Source organism: Chanodichthys erythropterus, chromosome 10 (assembly GCF_024489055.1).
Source record: "Chanodichthys erythropterus isolate Z2021 chromosome 10, ASM2448905v1, whole genome shotgun sequence".
NCBI classification, from domain to species: Eukaryota; Metazoa; Chordata; class Actinopteri; order Cypriniformes; family Xenocyprididae; genus Chanodichthys; species Chanodichthys erythropterus.
The window spans coordinates 60,435,816-60,451,281 of record NC_090230.1 but is presented as its reverse complement, the minus strand read 5'-3'; the positions used below and the strand labels follow the sequence as shown (position 1 = coordinate 60,451,281).

Genomic DNA, 15,466 nt, shown 5'->3' with positions numbered 1-15,466 from the left:
ATTCTCCGGAAGGGTGATATCAACCTCCAGCAGTTCAAACTGAAACAGTGAATAACACACGTACATTAAACAGATGTGATCAAATGAGTATGAGCGTAGTGTAAACAGAGTGATTGTCTTACCCTATGTTTATAGGGCTCAAGTTCTTCTTTTGCTTCATCACACAAAGGGCACGGGTCCTGAAAACAGCCAGAGTTATCTGAACAGGACTCTGTGTAGCTCGCATGATCAAGTCATGCATATGTTAATGAATCAATGTTGCCTATAGTACATTGAAAGGAAGTACTACGGTCTTGAACTTCACAGGCTGTGCTGACAATATCATACTACGTCTACTATTTCTGCAATGTGCAGCTTTTGGTGTGCATATAATTGATAATATATCCTACATTTACAAAATTTCTCCTTTTGTGTTCTAGTGAAGACAGAAGGCCATTGTTAAAATGAAAAATTAGGTGTGACAATTCAGCACAGGTAAAGCAAATATTAATGCAATTGAGCAATGAAATAGTAATATACAACAAATACCATAGTCATAGGGGACATGATCAAACACATTGTTAGTGATTCTGTTCTAAAAAGTGAAGGAAGGAGTCCCAGATCATATAAAATGTGCTTTGGTCTTCCATTGCTAAACTAGATGAGTAAAGTTTGATGACAAAGTTTGATGTTGGCTTGACAAAGCCTTGTCTAAACGTTTGAAAGTTTGGAGTTCGAAGGTTTTACTTAAAATTTTATTAAAAATAAAATGTTAACGTTCAAGCACATTGCTAACTTGTTTTAACAAGTAACTAGCTTGATCATCTGGTTTATGAAAACCGTAAGTTTGATAGGTTAGAAAAGAAATAGCAACCCGAGTTAGGACAGTCGGAAGGCCAAACCCAAGTCTGGTGGTCATAGCCAGAAGGTTTTTGTTTGTTTGTTTGTTTTAGTCTTGGTTTGTTTTTGTTTGGTCTTGGAAGAAGAAGCAGCAGCCAACATAAGAAGACAACAGACCTTAGTCAGGTTATATTGAATTGAACACGGATGTAAACGAGGCTGTGAGGGATAGACTTGCAGTCTTTACAACAGCTATGTTTCCATCCAAATGTGTGAATTTAACTTGTGCGCAAAATTGGAATATTGCATTCACTATTCACTATTAAGAGGCGTTTCAATCCAGTGAGTTGAAGAAAACAAAATCGTCACTTCCTGATAAACTGGTGCAAAATCTCACTAAGAAAAGTAGGAGAAGCCACTGTATATACTAATTTTATTATTCATCAGAGTGTGCAGACGAAACACGATAAACGCTGTCATGTTATCTTTCAGAGGCAGATGCCTGCTGTTTGGAAACGTGGTCATGTAAGACAGTTCTACCAAAACAGCATTTCAGATGCTGTACAAAAAGATCGTCCACTGGTTACTCCAGTTATGCAGTCCCATCGTTCAAAGTCATGAATTTTTTGTGTTTTTATGTGTTTCCTTCCTTGTTTATGCACGTTTTCTAATTGGATAAAAAACTGATCCGACTCAAACGAGCGCATACGTTTTTTTATGCAGATTTAGAATTAGAATTTATGTGCTTTTTACCATTTCCATCAAGCAGGTTTTTTAAGCAATATCACAAAATGTGCATAAAAATATTTGCACACACAAGGTCCTAGATAATATCATTTTTAACTCGCAACTTAAAGATTTGTCTACAGAAACTATTTTTTCTTTTCAGAAAGACAACTGAACAATTGGTATGTTGTTAAAAAACAGTACAATCCGATGAACACTGTGTAATTCTATTCCTTACAGCCTCACTTTCATTCCTGACACAGAGGAAAATATTTTGAAGAATTTCGGTAACCAAAGATTTGTGGGGCACCACTGACTTCCATAGTGTTTTTATTTATTTGTCCTCCAAAATATCTTCCTGTGTTCAGCAGAACGAAGAAACACATACAGATTTGGAACAACTTGAAGGTGAGTAAATGATGACAGAACTTTCATTTTTGGGTGAACAATCCCTTTAAGCTTTTCTGCATAAAAGTCTGTTATCTTTTGTAAGCCTTTCTGCATCCACAGCTTAAATCTAGTCTGATTTGCCGGTAATGTTCTAGTAATCCTGAAGACTTTGATTAGATATTTCCAAGTGTGTTTGATCAGGGTTGAAGCTAAACTCTGATTTTAATTCATCTTTTCAAGTTATTAAAGTTATTTTCATGCACCAATTGGCCATTTGAGAGGACAAACACATTCTCTCAAATGTGAGCAATCATGCCCATCCCTACATGTGAGAGAGTGACATATACTGTATCTCTGAGATGTACATGTACCTTTGTAAAGAGTGTGAGGATGGGCAGCTGTTTTCTGGTGCAGAGGTGTCTGATGAGATTGCAAACACTGAAGAGCTTCTGGGAGAACAACATGACTGTAAATGACATGCATGAATATATTATTACCCTGATCACTGTGAACATCCATGTATTATTACAGTGTGTTATGCACTTCTAACATGTAAACAACATTTAAAGAGGAGTCCTAAAAGACTCATGTAGTGGAGACCAGATCCCCGTTTCAGAAAGGACCCTACAATGACGGAAACTCTGGGTTTTCTGTTTTAGAACGGGAGGTATCTCAAACCCGAGAAAGCAGGGTAAGTCAAGCCCTTTCCTGAAAGGGAGAGAACTTACTCAGAGTCAGTTACCCTGGTAACTTACTCTGTGAACCTAAACAGGTCGGGAGCAGGTTTTCTTCGGTAAACCCAAAGTTTCTTTCAGTCTCCTCCTCCTTTTTAAAGTGCAAACGGTGTTTAAATATTCATTCATTCATTCACAAGGCAAAAATGCTTTTCTTACTAGTATTTTTCTTATGTCAAGTACAAATATATAAAAGTTCTTAAATCAAGATGTATTTTCTATACAAGAAAAATGATATAAGATATTTATGCTTGATTCCGGAGGGAGTAAATTCAAGTAAAATTATCTGCCAGTGGGATCGTAATATCGGAGCTCCATTTATCACAGCTTTTCATAGTCGTGGTGCACAGACTTAACTCAGTCAACCTACTCAGAGTTGATTGAACTAATTCATTTATGCTGTTCTGAAACCGAAAACTCAGAGTTTACTATCTCATGCTAAGTCAACTCAGATTTCAAGTTTGAACTCAGGGCTGGTTGAACCTCCTTATTGAAACGAGCCACAGGGCAAGTTGGCACAGAGGCTAGCCTACTATAACAACTAGCTTATATTTGTAAACTAGGTAATTGTGTTGTTATTTCAGTAAACTTGGAGCAAGTTGTCATATGTTTTCACGTAATTTTATGTGGGTCATTACAGGGTTAATTAGGCTACAGTTTCTGAAAGGCCAAAACAAAGCCTTAGATTTTCTGGGTAAAACTTAATATAAGACTTAATTTATTAACATTAGTTAACCACATTAGAGTAACATGAACTAACAAGGACCAATACTTTTACTGCATTTATTAATGGTAATCTCAACATTTACTAATACATTTTTAAGATCAAAAGTTGTCTCTTGTGTTGTAATAGTAATAGTTAATGCACTAATAGTTAATGAACTAATATTAATATAGCTTAATAAATGTGGTATTTACATATTTGCTGTTTCATGAATTTTGTTTTGAATTGTTTCAGTTATGGGAAAAACTGTTAAGGATTTATTATTATACATTTACAGATATGTTGTGGAACATGGCTGTTTTTTGTTGTTGTATTTTCAAATAGCCCACAACAGAGGCCATTGTGTGTTAAAGAACCGTTTCATTAATTTTAATGTTTCTGTAACCAGTGCTTATTAAAGGTTTACAAACCTTTCTTTTCACTTAAGTGATAGTGCGCTTAACTACCTTGACATCGTGTCACCTTATCTTTGACTAGGTAGCTCACTAAGATTTGAGCTACAGCCAATGATTAGCCTTAGCATCGGGTTATGTTAATAAACACTGTTCCTTATTTATCTTTATGGGATTTTAAGAGTTTACGCTAGATTATTGTTGCTGTTACTCCTGTATTATCATCTGACATACCATCAGAAAAACTCAGCTATTCAAAAACTCTTACCAATCTGTTGTTCCTCACTGTAAAGGATTTACTTCCTGAATCGTCGCTGACTCACCGAAGGCTCTGTCCCAAATGGCACACTTCTATGCACTTTCGGTCTTGTGGACTCACAATGGCTGTCGCGTGCGCGTGTCCGTATAGTCCACGAGACCGTAGAGTGTCCCATTTGTCAATTTTAGGTCTTTTTTTTTTTTTTTTTTTTATTAAGAACATTATATAGACAAAGAACGAAGCAGTCACAATGTAGGACAAATAACAAAACATAAAATAAAATATAATAAAATAAAATAAAATAAAAGGTACAAGACGGGTATATAACTAAACACAGAAGATCACCTTAAAGGAAAAGATTAAAAAAAGCCTTAAAAAAAGTTTTTAAAGCCTTCTTGTTACAAGAATTAAGGATAGTCCCAAAGTAATGCTGCAATTCAGCAAGAAAAACACAAAAAAGTGGTTTCTGACCTGAAAATTTACATTTATGTATATAAAATTTTGTTAATAAAATAAGAAGATTTAGTAAGTATAACTTGTTTTCCACTAAATGCTCTTTTTTCCAATTAACAAATCCAAACAAAACATTTTCCCAAAGTAAGGAGAAATCATTATCAATGTGCTCAATAACAAAAAGGGAAAAGTCTTTCCACAATCTTTTAGAGTAATGGCAAAGCCAGAACAAATGCACTATGGTCTCTGGGTGTTGTTTGCAAAAAGAACAATTTGTGTCAATATCTTTTTTAAATTTCTTCATGAAAGTATTAACAGGATATACACGATGGATAATACGAAATGAAACTTCTTTTATCTTATTAGTAATTAAGTATCTATTTGGGATCAGCCAAACTTTCCTCCAGGCAATATCAAAAACAAAGGTATTCCAATAAACTGTGACATTTGGAATAGCCACAATTTCTTTGAGAAATAATAAACGTATTGATTTATTAGAAGAAGTGGAAGAAAAGCAATATTTCCCCATCATTGTAATAGTAGGGTCTAAAGAAGGTAAAGTAGAGGGATAGGGGATATGTTGAAATAGTCTAATAACTCCAGATGGTATGGCATCGAATACAATAGCAAATTCCTTAGGGGTAATGGGAATATTAAAATGACTAAGAAATTCCTCATAGTTTAATAAAAGGCCATTCGCATTAAATAATTGACTTACAAGCAAGATATTAGCCTCAAACCAGCGCTGGAAGAATAAAGATCTGTTTTTATAAAGAATATCTCTGTTATTCCATATAAAATATTTATGAGGGGAAAAGTTATGTTTGTATAAAAGAGACCAGGCGAGAAGGACCTGCTTATGGAATTTAGATAATTTAGCTGGTATTTTTTCAACATTATAATTACAAAGCAATAAAAAATTAAATCCACCGAATTTGGAGAAAATATATTGTGGAATAAAGTTCCAAACTGAAGTTGGATTTTTGAGAAAGTGTTTGGCCCAATTAATTTTAAGAGTATTATTAAATGTATAAAAATCTAACATATTGAGACCACCATTTTCATAAGTATTCAAAACAACAGATTTCTTGATATAATGTATGCCATTTTTCCACATGAAATTAAGTAAAATTTTGTCAATACTTTTGAGAATGCCGTTATCAACATGGAGAGACTGAGCAGCATATGATAATCTGGAGATTCCCTCCCCTTTGGCAAGTAATATTCTTCCCCTCAGAGATAAGTCTCTCTGCAGCCATAAATAAATTTTTTTTTGAGTTTTCTCAATAATAGGGGTAAAATTAGAAACACATCTATCATTTTGATTTTTACATATATAGATACCTAAATAAGATATCTTATCTTTAATCGGAATATTATTAATTGTAGAAAGATTGCACTCTTTAATTGAAAGCAGTTCACATTTAGATAAATTTAAAAAAAGACCAGAAGCTTTAGAAAACTTTTCAACAGTGCTGATTGCGATAGGGACCCAAGAGGCATCTCTTAAAAAAAGAGCAGTGTCATCTGCTAATTGGCTGATCTTTATTTCTCTTTCAGCAATGAGAATCCCTTTCAAGGTACTTTTATTAATATAGTGTGAGAAGATCTGGGTGGCAAGGAGGAAAAGATAGGGTGAAAAAGGACATCCTCTGAAGGTAGAATCTGGGTGACGTACCAAAACTAAATTTCAATGAGCAATTACTGTTAGTATAAAGTGTCCTGATGGCATTATTAAAGAAATCACCAAAACCAAACTTTCGAAGACAACAGAAAATAAAAGCATGCTCCACAGTGTCAAATGCCTTGTAAAAGTCTAAAAAAAAAAATAAAACTTTCCTCTGAAATCAATTCAGAATAGTCAAGGATGTCTAAAATTAATCTAATATTATTAGAAATGTGCCTATTTTTTATAAATCCAGATTGAGACTCATCAATTAAATAGCTCATTACTTTTTTTAATCTTTGGGCAAAAATTTGAGCAAGGAACTTGTAATCAGTATTAAGTAAACAAATAGGACGCCAATTTTCTATAAGAAGTGGATCCTTTTTGGGTTTTGGAATCAGAGTAATTACACCCTGTGTTAAACTAGGAGGAAGAGATGTTTTCAGAATACTCTCTGCATAAACTTCTGCCAGAAATGGAGCTAAGGGTTCAGAGAATGCCTTATAAAATTCTGCAGTAATACCATCATTCCCCGGAGATTTGTTGACTTTAAGAGGATTAATAGAATCAACGATTTCTTTAAGGGAAATAGGTTCATCACACCGATTTTTGTCATCTACCTCTATGGTATTTAGGTCAATTATTGAATCTAAAAATGAGGATGTGTCATCCTCATTGAATCTAGAGGTATATAACAACTTATAAAACTCATAGCAATAATTAGAAATTGTCTTGGGGTTATCTGTTACAATACCATCAGCAGTGAGTTTAGTCATGGTATTATAATTGGCATTAGATTTCTCTAACCTGAAGAAGTATGCAGAATTTTGTTCACCTTGCTCCATCCATCTCCTCCTAGATCGCACAAAAGCACCTTCAGCTTTACATTTATAAATATCATCAAGTTGGTTTTGTAGTTTAGAAAGCAAAGCAGTTTCAACATTCGAGAGATTTTCAGGGGGCCCATGAGTAATGGCAGCAATTTCACTAATCACTGCCTCTTCCTCAGCTTTCCTAAGCTTAGCTAGTGCACTTCCATAGCTTCTCATATATTTACCAATATCAAATTTTAGTAACTCCCAATTATTACTAAAAGATCGTTCCCTTACTGCTTTTTTCCAATAATGGTTAATAAAATAGTTAATTTTAAGTTTAACTGTATTATGAGATAAAAGAGAGCTGTTTAATTTCCAATATGATGGTTTAATAGAGTTTAAAGTGCTTGCAGAAAGCTTAATTTTTATATAGATAGCCTTATGGTCAGTTAGGGGGGTTGGGAGAATATCAACTGAAGTACTGGGAATGTCAAAGGATTTAGAGATCAGCCAAAAGTCTATCCGAGAGAAATGAGAAGCAGCCTTGTTGCTCCAGGTAAATGCTTTAGTATTAGGGAATTTGGATCTCCAGACATCAATTACATCAAGTCTCTCCATGAATTGTTTAAATTTTAAATTAAGTGAAGAGGGTCGGCCGGGAGGCCATTTATCAAGAGCACTGTCAATTGCAATATTGAAATCCCCACCTATAACGAGCAAAGAGTCAGGGATTTTTTTTAACCAGTATAGAAGTCTGCTTTCTATAAACTCAAGAAAACTAGCATTCTCAGACCTTGAGTTAAAACCTTAAATATTAGCCATAATAATAAAAGTTGAATTAAGATCAATGACATGACACAAAAAATGTCCATATGAATCACAGTCCGAGTGTAATATATTCCCTTTAAATGCATTCCTTAGAGTAGTAACTCCAGCAGAGCGTTCAGTTCCATGGGAAAACCAAAGGTCATTTCCCCATTGAGATCTCCAGAATTTTACATCATTAACAGATGAATGGGATTCTTGGAAAAAACAAAAATCAGGTTTCAGTTGTTTTGCAAATAAAAATAATGCTTTCCTTTTCACAGTATGGCAAATACCCCTGACATTTAATGAAAACAAAGACAACAACCTCAAAAACAAATAAATATAAAGAGAACTGTAGAAACAAATAGGCTATGACCTTATGTCAAAAGCTTGGAGCAGAAAAGGGAACGCCCCAATCTCTGCACTTAGAACAAGTGTTAGTGTTAAGTGAACCAACTAATTATATAACATCTTGACAAGTTCCAGACAAAAGGGTTTGAACTATACTTAAAAGGAAATTAAGGCACCAAACCCAAAGTACATGGACCGATCTGCAACATAAAATCCTGGACTAACCAGCCGCAGGACGACAGACTTCAAAGATAACCATTAAGGTGGTAGAATGATTTCTTTGCCTTCAACAAATGCTCGAGCTCTTACATAGTATGCCTTTTTTCCTGCATCCCTCGCACTTTTAACTGCAGGCCACAGCTTTTTCCTCCTCTCTCTGTCTTCTTCACAGAAATCTTCAGCAAAGCGTAGTTTATTATCACGCAGATACGAGTTATTTCTAGCAGCCTTCCAAACTGCGTCGCGGTGCACTCTGCTGGTGAATTGGAGAATTACAGGCCTCGGCTTGTCCGTGTTCATTCTTGAACCTAAGCGATGAACAGTATCGATCACATCTGGGAGCTTGATCTTTCCTTCAGGTAGCACCTCCTGACAAATATGAATAACTTCAGCTCGTATGTTCTGATCTGCTTTCTCAGGGACTCCATACAACTTAAGGTTCCATCTCCTGTGGTACCCTTCCAGCTCCCGTATGCGGTTCTCGAGCATGCTGCGGCGCTGTTTTTCTTCATCAATACATTTTTCTGTATTAGTCATCTTAATCTTCAAGTCTTTTACTTCTGCACAGACGAAATCAACGGTCTTTTTTAGTCCTTCTATTCTCATGGCGTTGTTGTTGATCAGTTTCTCCATGCCATCCGCTCTGTTGTTAATCAGGTCAGAGAGAGTGGATATAATATCGTCACCGGATTTGTCTGTTTTTCCACGTTTACTGAATGGAGGCTTACTTGGGGTCACAGGAGAGGATGGGAAATCTTCAACAGCAGAAGAAAGTGATGGAGTTACATGGGTGGAATAATCATGACAAATGTCAATCAGTAAATTGCTGCCTTCAGGTGATATCATGAGCTCGGAGTTATCGGATGCTGCCGAACTTCTAACAGCTTGATCTAGCAGTTCTTTCCTTTTCCTTTGGGACTTTGACATTTTCCCAAATTCACACTATACAGCTACTTAACAAATTAAGCCAAAAACGAACTTGAAAAGGGACACTTAACTTCAAAAAAAGAGCAATCTAATGCAGAGATCAGGAAAGACAACCGTTCAGAGCGCCATCTTGCGCGACTCCCCTTGTCAATTTTAGGTCTCAGAAGGGCCGACAGTCAAAGCTACGTCACATAGCTAAGTCACGAAAGTGCGGACTCGTAGGAAGCAGAGAACGGCTCTGGTAGGAAGACCGAGTGTTTAGGGTGCCATTTGGGACAGGGCCGAAATTGTGCCCCGAAATCTCGAGATGTGGATAAAAACATTCAACTGCAAGTTAAATTAATTCGATTTTACATGTATGTTGCACATTTTATTTGGTGCAAAAAATATTAGGCTATGTGTATTTTGTACAACTTTGCAACTGCTTTTTACAATTTTAAAATTGTCTTCTGTTAGTTGCATAGCGAACAGACATTTAAAAGTTGATTTTAAAATGTTAAGTATAGAATTAAAGGTACAGTTTGTAAAATTTTTGCAGTAAAATATCCAAAAACCACTAGGCTAGTGTTATATATTTTGTTCAGCTGATTACTAACAATATCTCTAATGTTTTCAACTACTTGTAAATCATGAGAAAATTCCCATTCTAAACAGTGACACGGGGCAGTGCAGTCGCCTGTCAATGACGCAGTTACCTTTGTTACCGCCTTTACTGACGTAGAAACCACATGACAACAGTGCCGTGGACAAATGCGGAAGTAGAGTCTAGCGTCCAGCAAACCACTAGCTTGCTTCAAGCAGTTCCTTATTTACTTCTTGCACGTTTTATGGTGGATTGTGTTAATTATTTATGGAACATAATTACTGTTTACCATCTGCCGCTGGTTCTGTCGACAAGGACAGCTCCCGTAAACTCATGACCGGAAAAGCGGAAGCGGCGCCGGCGACTGTGTCATAATAACAGTCCCGCTGCTCGTGAGGCGTGTGTTGATCAATCGCTCCAGCTCCTCGTTCAGCTCCCGCAACACTCGGTCCTGCGCTACTTCATACTACGGTAACGTTAATAATCGCATCCACGAACATAAGTTCTTCCAGACTCCAATCCCTATTCTTTTGCACCGTCCGTTGATATGGAGACCACATGTCCCAAGTTTCCACTCTAAAACTTTACGTCATCAAACTACGCCTTTGTTTTGAATAGGCTTCTAGCGACCTCTAGCGGAAAAAAATATCACAAATTGTACCTTTAAAAAAAAAAAAAAAAAGCTCTGTAAACACTTGCGTTTTTGCAAGACTATAAGTGTGTCCCATTCATCAGGTAATAAAGTTCTATACACACTTGCAGTCTTCTCGCCCACTTGAGCACTTGGGGCAAATACAGCTAATACGTCATGTACGTAGACACGTGGTCAAGTCCATAGATTGCAAGTGTGAGTATTTGAACAGGGCAAGCATCGCGCCATGCACCCTTTAGCTCATTTAGGTGAAAAGTAGGTGGTACACATTTTTCTTGTGACGTCACCCAATAAACAAACAAATAAGCGAAATATGAGGGGTGTAAAGGTAGCCTACATGTATTTGTCCCGAACCGAATGGTCAATGTCACGGTTCGGTTCATGCAACGACAGACAACGAATATAGTCCGTCACCGTCACACTCCAACACTGTTTGCTAACCGCTACAACAAGAAAAAGCACAGAAGAAGAACAGACGATCTGACCATAGACATATACATGGGTTTCAAAGACGTCACTTCCGCTATGCCCGCCGCCATGTTTGGGACCGGTCACAGCTGTGCGCCCTGTTAAAGTCTATGATGACAGCAGCTACAACAAAAGGCCAACAAAATGCTCTCAGAAAGTTCACAACAAGTTTACAATCTGGGATATGTGGTGCTGTTAGCCGTTTCAACAGTCGTCAGAACTACAAATTTATTTGATTTATTTGAAAATATTGTGAATTCTATTTGCTGTGTTTTCGGCGTGTTGTTACAGGATAAACAAATTCACACCAGCTGACTATACATAGTTCAAGTACATGCGTGCATGATTTTGTGCAAATATAAGTTGTAATTGAATGTCTATCTTGTATAAATATATATGAATTACCCTATATAGGATGTGTCCCGTTGAGTAAATTAACCTTCTAGCAAAGCGCTTCAGTTTACCGGTGTTCATTCAGCGCACGCAGCTCATATAATACTGTTATCAAAATGAGATGATTTGAGAAAAAAAAAAATCATGATCCTTATTATTAATCAAACTATGTGTTGATGAAAATAATACTAGAACAAAATAAGAGCTAAGTATTAAAAATAATGCATTAATTTTCTAAAATACATATTAAAGTTTTAATATTACTGTGTAGTAACGTAAAACATTTTAATGACTTGATCATTGCTGTTTGAGCTGCGCACGCTGAAGCATTAAGTATTACAGAATAGGCTACACATACCAATCTCGTGCGTCCACCACTGGATGAGGCAATATCACTTTCGTTTCCATTTCAGATATCTCTTTTATAGATGTTTTTCTTAAAAAGAAAGACCTAGTTCAACGCGGAAGTATTTCTGTTTATGTATATCGTTTCATTCGCTGCTATACGTAACTAGAAGAATCATACGGAGCCCCTAAAGGTGGTAGAAAAAAAAGGGAAGGAAGGAAATTTTACGTGGTGGTGGAAAAAAATTTGGGATGGGAGGAATTTTTTTTTTTTTTTCAAATCTTTTGCGTTCCCTCGCAAAGATGTTTTACGTTTTATGTTTTTTCAGGCGGCGGAGATACACGCCTGAAGGGACCGTCTGAAAAGTGCAAAACCCAACACTTATAAAAAAAAAAAAAATGCATAACGTTTATGATTATTAATTATTAAATAAAATAATATAATAATAACTTCACTGTTATAAGTAAAAAAATATCAAATAAATTGTAATGCCATCAAATCCAGTAAGCCATTATCATGCAAAAGCTGTTGTATGTAAGCTGTGTACCAACATTATTTGTGTAAAGAAGGCCTTTAAGTGCTACTTGCCAAACTAAGTGTTGTAGTACCTATAACCAGCAGGAGAGCAGTGATGTATGAACTGAATTTGGTGCCAGTACAGTATGTTACAGTGAAGTTATTGAGTATTTTTCGTAATATAAAATGAGGAAAAGGGTTTCGGGTTTTGCACTTTTCAGACGGTCCCTTCAGGCGTGTATCTCCGCCGCCTGCTCAGAGACCAATTTATTATAAAACACATTTGAGGAAAATTGGGTTGTTGTATCTTGTTGTCTAGGTTACTATGATTGGAAGTAGCTGCATTTGTGTTTTAACAACGTTGAGCTCACGAGTTATTAATCCGGGAAGCTCGAATCTGTGAATATATTGCCAACTGAACTGCTTGATATAAGCACTGACTTTTCTTCATTTTTGAGTCCAACAAGTTCAAACTCTATGAGCCGCGCATTATTTGTGTGCATTATTAACGTATGTTACTAACTAAAACACTACTGCCAGCCAGCGGGACATTAAAGAGGAAGTGTTTGTCTGAGCTCACAGCAAGGGAACGATTATAACTTTGCGAGGGAACGCAAAACATCTTTGCGAGGGAACGCAAAACATCTTTGCGAGGGAACGCAATCTTTGCGAGGGAACGCAAAAGATTTGAAAAAAAAAAATTCCTCCCATCCTAATTTTTTTTTTCCACCACCAAGTAAAATTTCCTTCCTTCCCATTTTTTTTTCTACCACCATGTCCCTTTAGGGGCTCCGTAGTATCACGGAGCGCAGTAAATGGCAAAACTTATTGTAAAATCCAGAGTTTGTATCTAATAGATGAAGATCAAAAAGAGCAATAATTAAGACATTTGCAGATAAGAGACAAGAAGTAGAAGCCAAGGAGAGCAAAGGAGGGAAGAAAGCTGAATTATCAATGACCCGGTCAGCTTTATACCATGAGCATATAGGGAAATTTACATCCCACACAAACGGATGTTTTTGTTAAAAGAAAAGGTTAGGCCTAAATGGTTTTACCTAGTGTCAAAAATAGAGTTGTTTTGACCCCCTTTGGGAATTTTGCAAATCTTATCCTTTTAAATGTCATCAGGAATAATAACAGACATATTTTGATCAGATTTCAAATTCAAATGGTTAATTCTGAAAAACATCACTTATACAGTACTTGGCAGGCGTCCAATGTCTAACCACAAACGCGTCAGCGTGACCTGTCACACTGGAACACTTGAAGAACAATTGAACATAACAAGCATAGGCTACTCTCTTAAATATAAAATAAGAATAACCATAAAGATACAATCACAAGTGAATACTTGAAAATATGATGTGAATTAATATGTAAAGTAGAAGTAGGCCTACATAAATATAGGAAATCAAAAGTGAAACTGATAAATCATAAGCCACAAATGATTAAAATAAATATTAATAGAAATGCATGAATATGAATATTGACCATTTCAGATCCAGACCTACAAGTTTGCATCAAGCACCATAATTAACAGGTCCTACTATTTCGTTCAAATAAGGTGAAAAGATAATACAAATTTTAAAATGAATTATTTCCGTGGGTCTGTTTGTGTCAGGTTTGAATCAGGTCTAGGGTCCTCACGCGGTACTGAATCCTCACAATAGCCTACTGTTGGAAGAATTGTCTCCATGAACTCGAGATGGCGCCACTTCATCTAACCAAGCATTCTGTTCACAGATTAACAGTCCTTGTGCATGTTGTATAAACTGCTTAGACTAGTCTTTAAATTGCTCATAACTTGTTTAACTCAGTTACCTAAAAAGGTAGATTGGTATAATTTGACTAGGAAAAGTAAGACTGATTACCCCTTGGTTAACTGCTAGTTAGTGAGTGCAAGTAGTGAGCACTCGATAGCAGTGCGGTTAATATTATCAAATGTTGATCTTTGATCAGTAGTAGCTAAAATTATTACTATCCAGTTACTGATCTAAGTGATACTCAAGATCAGTGTTTTCCATTCCTCTTCACCAACAGATTAAACATTTACACATTACAGCACCAACAGTAGCCTTCTACACATGTAGGATGTCCCAGTCATCCATTTCAGGTTTAATCAGGTGTGTTTGATTAGGAATAGGAAGAGAGAAATTCGTAGCTACTTTTGGCGTTTGGGCTCAAAATGCTTTTGTGACTTTCATTCAACACAGAACAGCTGTTCCTATTGGCTGTTCCCATGTGACGTCATGATAAAGTTGCGTTTCTGTCGCGTCGCGTCTTGTGTGGAGTTGAAGGAGAATCAGTGTTCATCACTCGATTCTTTGAGCGCTTCTGTGAAAATATTTGAACAAAAGAGACGCTCATTTCAGCGGATCCCATGTGTTTGGACGGGTCGTAAAACTTTTGTTTAAAGGTGGTGAGTTTTATTTTTCTGAATCACTTTATATAAAATGCATTACAAATGAACAACTTAGATTAAATATTACTATTCTGTACATGCTGTTGCACTAAATTTAATTAAATACTTTAAGATAAAATAGATCGGATTTAATCTTAGATGAATAGGAATTTTATGGAAATCTTGACATATTTTCAAGTGCCATTAATGATCTTTGAAGTGAGGATCACATAGCCTACATCTTAAAGATTTATAATAACATAATAACACAATTATTTGTGTGTTTTAATATGTCTCGTTTGGTTGATGTGTTTATCGCAGACTTACATACACTGTATCACACCAGTCAGTGATGCTGCTAAAAGGCTTGTGTACCCTGAGAGAGATAGAGTGAGAGAAAGTGTGTGGCCCCTGCTGAGTGTGTCTGTGTCAGTGTTTTGTCCTTCTGTTCATGCTCATGTGACTCATGATGAGCCTCTGGATGAGCTGCTCTTCACATCTTCTCATTTAAACACACAGTTAAGGTGAAGTATCACAAATGACACCAGCGTACAGCCCCATGTCTGACAGAAGTGCCCTATGAAGTAGATTCTTCTTAAACTCAAGATGAGCAGCTGTATGCATTATATTTCTCAGAATACCATTGGGTCAGCTAGTAATTGTGAGAGACCGTGCATGTGGAGGGATTGCTGATTCAATTAAAGGGTTAGTTCACCCAAAAATGAAAATTCTGTCATTAACTACTCTTGTTGTTCCACACCCATAAGTCCTTCGTTCATCTTCGGAACACAAATTTTGAAATGTTTCGAAACGCTTATGATGTAA

At 36.3% G+C, this 15,466-nt stretch overlaps 2 protein-coding genes across 3 annotated transcripts in view; one reads left to right on the top strand and one right to left on the bottom strand.

The window, feature by feature from the left end:
- Positions 1–4,149, bottom strand: part of c10h5orf63 (chromosome 10 C5orf63 homolog) — a 4,961-nt gene extending 812 nt beyond the window's left edge. Inside the window, exons 1-4 of the mRNA XM_067395741.1 lie at positions 4,054–4,149; positions 2,307–2,401; positions 123–179; positions 1–39 (exon numbers count right to left, since the gene is read on the bottom strand). The exon at positions 1–39 is cut by the window's left edge and continues 812 nt beyond it. Coding sequence (XP_067251842.1) covers positions 1–39; positions 123–179; positions 2,307–2,399 — 189 coding nt within the window. The 5' untranslated portion in view covers positions 2,400–2,401; positions 4,054–4,149. The remainder of the gene's footprint in view (positions 40–122; positions 180–2,306; positions 2,402–4,053) is intronic.
- Positions 4,150–14,530: 10,381 nt separating this feature from the next.
- The window catches only part of megf10 (multiple EGF-like-domains 10), a 143,730-nt gene continuing 142,794 nt past the window's right edge, over positions 14,531–15,466 (top strand). The window contains exon 1 of one of the 2 annotated variants that reach the window (XM_067398455.1): positions 14,531–14,656. The gene's annotated coding sequence lies outside the window, so the exon portion shown is untranslated. Of the gene's footprint in view, positions 14,660–15,466 lie in introns of both variants that reach the window. The other variant, XM_067398456.1, reaches the window with a different exon arrangement.